This window comes from Limulus polyphemus, unplaced genomic scaffold (assembly GCF_000517525.1).
Source record: "Limulus polyphemus unplaced genomic scaffold, Limulus_polyphemus-2.1.2 Scaffold1789, whole genome shotgun sequence".
Taxonomy (NCBI): domain Eukaryota; kingdom Metazoa; phylum Arthropoda; class Merostomata; order Xiphosura; family Limulidae; genus Limulus; species Limulus polyphemus.
The window spans coordinates 83,287-91,500 of NW_013667399.1; the positions used below are offsets into that span (position 1 = coordinate 83,287).

The 8,214-nt window shown below is 30.2% G+C and overlaps 1 protein-coding gene across 1 annotated transcript in view; it reads left to right on the forward strand.

The window, feature by feature from the left end:
• LOC106464935 (TATA-binding protein-associated factor 172-like) overlaps nt 1–8,214 on the forward strand; it is a 96,956-nt gene that overhangs the window by 74,289 nt on the left and 14,453 nt on the right. The window contains exons 28-32 of the mRNA XM_013925109.2: nt 780–917; nt 1,642–1,793; nt 3,598–3,739; nt 5,965–6,172; nt 6,526–6,656. Of these exons, the coding sequence (XP_013780563.1) occupies nt 780–917; nt 1,642–1,793; nt 3,598–3,739; nt 5,965–6,172; nt 6,526–6,656 (771 nt within the window). The remainder of the gene's footprint in view (nt 1–779; nt 918–1,641; nt 1,794–3,597; nt 3,740–5,964; nt 6,173–6,525; nt 6,657–8,214) is intronic.

Consider the following 8,214-nt stretch of genomic DNA (forward strand, 5'->3'; position numbering starts at 1 on the left):
GGGATGGCTTGCGCAGATAGCCTCGTGTAGCTTTGCGCGAAATTCAAAAAACAAACAAACAATCAAACCTTAAGTTTGACATTAAAAACTGATAGAAAGTTTTCTTGGTCTCCATTCAAAGCCAAACTTCTTTGAAAAAATGGTAGAAAATTCAGTGTATTGAATACTATACTAACAAATTAATATAAGTCATATGTATCATATCATGATAGTATTGAAGCACGAGGTAAGCATATCTTTAGTCATACAGAATAACATTACTGATATACAATAGAAACTGTACCTTATTATGAAATAATCATTGAAATGCCTTATCAGTCTGTGTTTTAATGGGAAAAGTATATAATATTGAGCGTAATGCATACTGAACAAGTTTATTGAGAGTGTTTTATGCCACATTTCACAAAGTTTATAAAAACAATGAAATAGAAACCTGAATTAAAATGAATGTTTAAAACTGGACATTAGAAAAACTCTTAGGGCTTTCCTTAAAGGATTTTATGTAACATTTGAGGAATATGTGAAATGTTGCATTTTAAATCTGGTGGGCTGCATTTTATCTGCTTAATATTAAGATTTTTAATGTATGCATAGTTGACAAATATTTTTAAATGAGGACAGCCTGTTGTTGAAACGGGTAACTGTGAGGGCTCATGTTAGTTTGTTGAAACCAACTCACCACTTAATGTTTCAGTAGTAGGCTTTTCATATATAAAGACTGTTTGTCAATTAATTATTACCTGCTAACCATGTATATACTGTGTGTTTGGTTTTCACAGGAGGGCGTTAATTGGCTGGCTTTTTTGAACAAGTACAAATTGCATGGAATTCTGTGTGATGACATGGGGCTAGGGAAGACTCTGCAGTCCTTGTGCATTGTAGGAGCTGATCATTACAATAGGGACCAAAAGTACAAGGTATGGGTTGCAATATATCTAGTAAAACCATGAGGGAGTGGCTTATTCATTTTTAACTGTATTAAAGATGAACATTCAACACTTTGAAGAAATTTTAAAAGTAGTCCTTGTTTTCAATATAATGGCATTTTTTCCATATCATTTGTTATTTTTAACCTGTACATGTATGTCAGTTTTTTGTGTTTAGTTTTTGGTATGGTTTCTGATTTAAGTTTTGCACAATTTTTAGTTTTTTCTTTTTTTTTTCAATGATACTATATGGTTTTATTTAGATTTTCTAAAGACAAAAATTTTAGCATGCTAATTGTAAGTTAAAACTGCTTCAGAAGTATAATTCTGTCAGTTATTATTTTGTAGTTGTAATAATAATGTTAAGATGCTCTTATTTCAGTAGTAATTTACATCATTGTCTGTTTTAAATCCTACAAATATTCATATGGAGAACTTTTCAACTTGTTTAACTATTAAAGTTAAAGAATAGCTCATTAATCATTGACATTAAGATTATGTATTTTTCCATAATTTAAGAAGAGCGTGTGTCTTTTATATGTAAAAATCATAGCTGAATAATGTGCTTTAACAGATTTATTGTTTTGTAAGTTTGTAGAGTTCGCATAATAAAGGCTACTGATCATCACCAATGGAAAGGGACTTGAATGTAATATTGGAATGTGCTACAAGTTCTGTCTTGTAATATATATATGATATTTATTTATATGTTTAGGAAAAGAAAAGCCCTGATAGTAAGCCACTGCCATCCCTGGTGGTATGCCCTCCCACATTAACAGGTCACTGGGCATATGAAGTAGAGAAGTTTGTTCATCCACATTACCTTAATCCACTACATTATACAGGTCCACCTGCTGAGAGAACTCGGTAAGCTAACAGGTCTAGGTACAAACTGAATGCATTTATAAATTTTTTTAGTATCTGAATGGTTCAAGTGGGTATTTTTGTTAGTAAAAAGTTGGTAAATGTTGATAACATTTATGTTATCTTTTGTAAAATAATAGTTACATTAAAGTCTGTATATTTTTATAACAAATAACCATTGAATGTTTTTGATTTCATATTCCTGATAATGTGTCAAATGTAATAAATACCTTTTTTTGTAAAATCTGTTTTAAACTTTTGTGTAGATGGAAAAGGAAAAAAAATAACATGAATGGACAACCAAAGTTAAAGATACTGATATTAATGTATTTTTATTTTGCCATAAGTAGTTTCTGTGTACTTTCAGGCTTTCAAGGAACTAAACTAATTCTTTCTCATTTAAGAATTTATTAAGATGATTGAATAAAAAAGTAGTAGTGTTAATGTAACATCATATTAACTCCAAAATCCTGTGACTGTTGTTAGAGTTAATTTAAATCATTGGATAAAATAATGTTAACTGTTTAGTTCACTTTATTTATTCATTAATATTTACATTTATTTATAAACTAATTTACTTTTGAAAATATAATTTCTTACTTCAGAACACAACTAACCATCACTGGCTATACATTCCCTTAGTTTGGATTTATAAGAAAAGATACTTAAAATTCAAAATTTATTCTCATTTACAAAATTAAACTGAAAATTGTAAACTTTAACTTCTTTTTTTATTTATTCCTTTCAAATCTCATCTTTTTTTTGTTGTTGTTGATTGTGCTTTAAAGATACTGGTACAAAGTATTCTGCACTATTCTGTTTGAGTCTATTAATTAATAGACAAGTGACTCAGAAACTCGTGGGTTTTGCTACCAAAGATTCATATTTCCTGTGTAACAATGATATTTATGACCAACTTTATGGTGTTGCTGTGGGGTATTAGCTCCACCACCTGCTAGTTTATTTCTATTTCATCTTGAAAAGTCTTGTCTAGAAGTATCCCCATTACAGTTTAAGCCAGTGTGTTATAGAATGCTAGAAACCGGGTTTCGATACTCGTGGTGGGGGCAGCACAGATAGCTCATTGTGTAGCTTTGTGCTTAACTACAAACAAACTAATAACGGTTATAAATCAAGTAACTCAAAAAGTATTTAAATAATGTCTTTCTACACCACCTAATTGAAATATATCATATACTGGAAAACAGGTGATTCTATTTAGGAATCAGTAAAGTTTTGCCATCAAGAATACCTTGAAGTGTAGCTGCAATATGTTTTTAAGCTTGTACGCAAAACACACTGGACCTGCTTACCAAATGTTTAATGTGGTATGCAAATGTAAATGCCCTAAATGTGCTTTAGATTATATTGTAGGTTATATCTACAAGATCATGTTAGTTTAAGATCTACATCATATTCAAGTATTGAAAAACATGCACTGTATGAATGTAACAAACCTATAAGTAGAGTGCAATTTAGAATTCTTGCTAGAGCCAACAATGAACAAGAATTGTGATTAACGAAAAGTATTAATTAATAGACTCAAATTTAAGTTGAATGAGCAGAATAGAGCACTTCATTTAGTATTGAACTTTGAGAGTTAGTGATATGTTAATCTGTTAGCTGCATGTTGAAGTTTTGGTGTCACTGTGAAGTGAACTTAAAATACATTATATCAATGAAATTTAAGGAATGTGTCTGTATGTCTTAAATGACCGGAACTATGAGCAACAAACTATGCACAGATAATATGCTGTATCTTTAAGGTTATCTTTCACTTGAAATGTTCTGTTGATTCTTCCTTAAGGTTAAGAAGCAAGGCCAAACGACACAATCTTATCATAGCATCATATGACATTGTACGTAATGACATTGATTTCTTTGGATCTATCAACTGGAATTACTGTATCTTGGATGAAGGTCACATCATTAAAAATGGAAAGACTAAGGTATTCATGTTGTATGGTTGAAACTTAGAATTTTGTAAAATTGTATATCAAATGTGTATTTTAACCTGATACTCCTTAACACAAACTTAAAATGGGGGTTGGGGTGACTTTGGATTGTTTTTCTCAGTTAAGATTTTATCATTATTATTCTTTATTAAAATTTATTTAGTTGGGGGCTTGTTTTGCTTTTTCAGTGAGCTTTTATGTTCTAAAAATTGCTTTATCAGCTTATGTTTTTGGTCTTGAACTAAATTATTTCATTATAATAGGGAAAAGCTATAACTTTTCTCAAGGTTAGATCTGTTAGATTTTTTTTTTCAATATACAAGGTGTTACTTCATTATTTTTTCTTATATTTAACAAAGCTTTATTCCTGGCATTTTAATAAATTGTTGAGTAGGAAATTTATGACAGTGATTTTACTGATTGGTGAAAGTGTAAATTATTACCTTGATGCTAGAGGATTTAGCATCTTTTGATTCTTTACTTTGTTGTTTTTATTAAATGAATGCATCTTATACTAGCAGTTGATTTATACTTTCTTTTTTTTAAATAGAAATTAAATCAGTTTTTAAATATTAACCAACTTTGTAACCATCAGAAATTATATACTGTATATTTTAATATGGTACATGTATCCTCATGAAAGTTGGCAAGTTTTCAATACATATTGCAAGTCTTTTGTACACAAAAGAAATCAGATTTTATCAATGAAGTATTTTTACTAAAGATTTGTCCATGAATATATGGAGTCAGTGTTGACTGTTCTGAGTGAAAAGTGATTTTCTTGTTAAGATTGAATAAATTTTTTTTCATTTAAAATTTGACTGACTTTGCAACCACCATAAAAAAAAATCAACTATCCATTTTTTTTCCTAGAATGACTGCAAATTGTTAGAGGAAAACTACAATTGTTTGTCATAAACAGCTTTAAGCTTGTAACAGTTTACATCTGTTTATACTTAATTTAATTGTTTTATTGCCCTTTGAACCATGTCTAATTCAGTAAACACACATAGTGTAAGTTACCATACTAAATAGTATAATGCAGGATCTGCTCTTGAACAACCTTATCTAACCTCATGAGTTTTTAATTTTTGCATTTTAGTTACATTTATAACAAGAAATAAGATATACAGAAAAAACAAGAAATACAGTACTTACCTTCAACGTCTTATTTTTTTTTGCTATCAGTTGCTGATAAAAATTAAACCTACGTTTTTGGGTGGTATTGATGGTACTAATACATTAAGTAATTATTTATTTGAATAATGCACCTAAGAACACAGAAGAATAACATGCACAAACCAAACAGTGTCCTATAACTACTATAATTTAACTGGCTTTCTAATTAAGAGGTAAAAGCTTTAAAATAATTCCCTTAGCTAGTCAATCTGGACACTGCAAGAGAAACTTTCAAACAAAATATGATATAGACAATACCCTGTACTGAAAACAATGTAACATTATACATCCTTTGGTACATAAAACTTTGATAGAAAATGTCAGAGAGAATTATTGATAATTTGTGAAAGAGAAGATGTGACAGGTGGGTGTGGCATGTGGGTCTGACTTTCTAGTTTATGTCTTTTTAAACAAAGAAGTTGAAGGCTATCATAACTAGACTTTGCCTTAGTAATATCTATATTATAGTGAATAATGTACATAAAGCTGTGTATTTTGGTGGTAAATAAGTTAGAGAATGGGCAAGACCTAGAGAACAAATGTTACAATTCTTATACAAGGAGAGATTGAGGATTTATTTAACTATTTTCTTTCAAAACTGAAAAAATTAAAACATATATTAAGATTTGATTTATTAACCACATTTTGATGTCAAGTGCAATTGCATACATTAATGATAATGTAATTTAAGTTTTGAATGTAACTGAAAAAGTCATGACATGCACTTTAACCTACATGTAGCAAGAGGGTTAAGTGCTAGTTTTTCTCTTCTGTAAGCTCTCCAGTAGATATGTCTATGGTGAAATGAATGTTAAGCATGTAAGAATCTGTGTTAAAAGGTTTGTCTCTTTCCTGATATTGCAATATACAAGTAGCAAATAAAGTTAATCCTTGTAATATGTAATTAGTTGTATGTGTATACCATGTATAAACTTAAAAGAACTTTGTATGTGCAATAATGAAAATAGATGTAAACTGAATGATAAAAACTGGCTTTAAATAACAACAACTATGACTTCAATTGTTATTTTGTTTTCCAGCTGGCCAAAGCCATTAAACAGCTTACAGCAAACCATAGGCTAATCCTTACTGGAACACCTATCCAGAACAATGTTCTAGAACTGTGGTCTCTGTTTGACTTTCTCATGCCGGGATTCCTTGGAACTGAAAAACAATTTACAGCACGTTACAGCAAGCCAATACTACAGAGCAGAGATGCAAAATCTTCATCCAAAGAGCAGGAAGCTGGTTTGTTAATGTTTCATATCATGTAATTACATGTGTGTTTGGGGTTCAGATACTGTCAACTCTTGTGTACATGTTTTCTGTATATCATTTTAAATTGTTAACCAGTCTGTTTTTTTGTTGTTCTTTTATCTCTTATACATTCTACAGTATCTTGACTTTTTATTTTTTTGTTTTTTGCTTTATAAATTTCTCTAGTGCTTGCAGAAACCTGGGATCCTAATAATGTTAGATTTCCACTGTGCTTGTATGTATGTGTAAGTTGGTCCAAAAAGAATAATTAATGTTGTGAATATGTATCTGTACATTCACAGGTGTTGGTTAAACAAAACTTTTAATATTATATGTATCTGTAGGTGTTCTTGCCATGGAGTCTCTACACAGACAGGTGTTACCATTCTTGCTGAGGAGAATGAAGGAAGATGTTCTGAAAGATCTTCCACCAAAGATCATACAGGATTACTACTGTGACCTCAGTCCACTTCAGGTATATCTTCTCATTAAATTGGGATTTTCACTTGAATATTTCTTCTCCGGTCTTTATCATCTTTATATCCAATAAATTCTGAGAACATGTTATCATATGACACAAGTTTGCTGAAACATTGCCAGCAGCCACTAAACACTAGGCAGATAAAGTTTAAAATGAAGAACAATAAACATTCCTGTAAATATTCTTAGAAGAGTATTCATATAACGTTTTTTAATTTATAAAGACAAAAAAATATTAACCAGTACATATATATTTTTGACTAGCAAGTACTTTCTGTAACTGGCAACAATGAAGTTGAAGTTAACTTGTCTAAGAATAAAGATTACATGTTTTTTTATAAGTGATATATATATATATATATATTTAAGTCTATATAGAAAATTGACCACACTTCTGTAAAAAAAACGACACATAACTGTAAATATGAAGGGTTAATTATACTTTATATAAATGGTTTGCATAAGCTCATGTGGGTGACACATTTAATGCCTTTATATGTGGTTGATGTGAAGTTCCTGACCATTTTAAAATGAAATGCTACTATGGGTAGACTTGTGACTTCAATATATATGTATGTATGAGCAAAAAAAAATTTTTCTGAAGAGAAATATTCATACTGTAAGCTATACACGTATTGTAGATTGAAAGACAGCATTTCAAAGAAGGAACTCTGCAATGTTCTTCATGAATTGAAAAGTTTCACACAGAACTATTTTTAAGATAGAAACAAGCTATGAAACCCCTTGCCCAAACCCAATCTGTTGCAATGACCTCATCAACAAAATGAAAGCTGTGGTCATAAAAGAAAATTCTCCAATCCAAAAAGTAATCTCAGTAATGAGCATATCTTCTGGTACCATTAACTAGATAATAAACAAGGTTTTGAAATTTGACAAAGGCTAGCAAACTTCCAGCCACATCCATGAAAATGGTTAATGAAGAAGTTGGAACTATGCAATCCCACTCCAACTCACCTTGATGCAACTTCTTTAAATTTGTGTGTCTTTGTCCTTCTTAAACTGTGGTCTTTGAAGCTATGTTCCACAAACAAGGAAATACATGGAAATTGCATAATCATCACATTTAATTTAAGTAATGATGGAGGAAGCACTTCCAATGGTGTGGAACATTATTTTAAAAATGTGACTGACCTCAGAATATCTTAATTTCATAACTTTGTACCAATTAATTACTCAGCAAAAACTCCATTTAGTTCTTTTGTTAATTTTGGCTCAACTATGCCAAATTTGAACGAAATAAGTTCATAAGATATCCTTTTTACTTATAATTCCCTTTAAAATATGTAAGCTTGAAGTTGGAAAATGGTGAAACTTAGTGTGAATGATTATGGATATTTTAATTCATCGTAATAAGTTTGCTTAAACTAGTTTTCACAAAGGTCAAAGTCAAATCCCTCCCAAGTTGAGATGGTACACAGGATCTGGTGCTTAACTTTGGCTCAGTTGGCACAAGCAGGTATCATGAGGAGGGGGTAAAAAACATAATTTATACTTTAGGCCTTATCACTCATTAAATATATATATATATATAT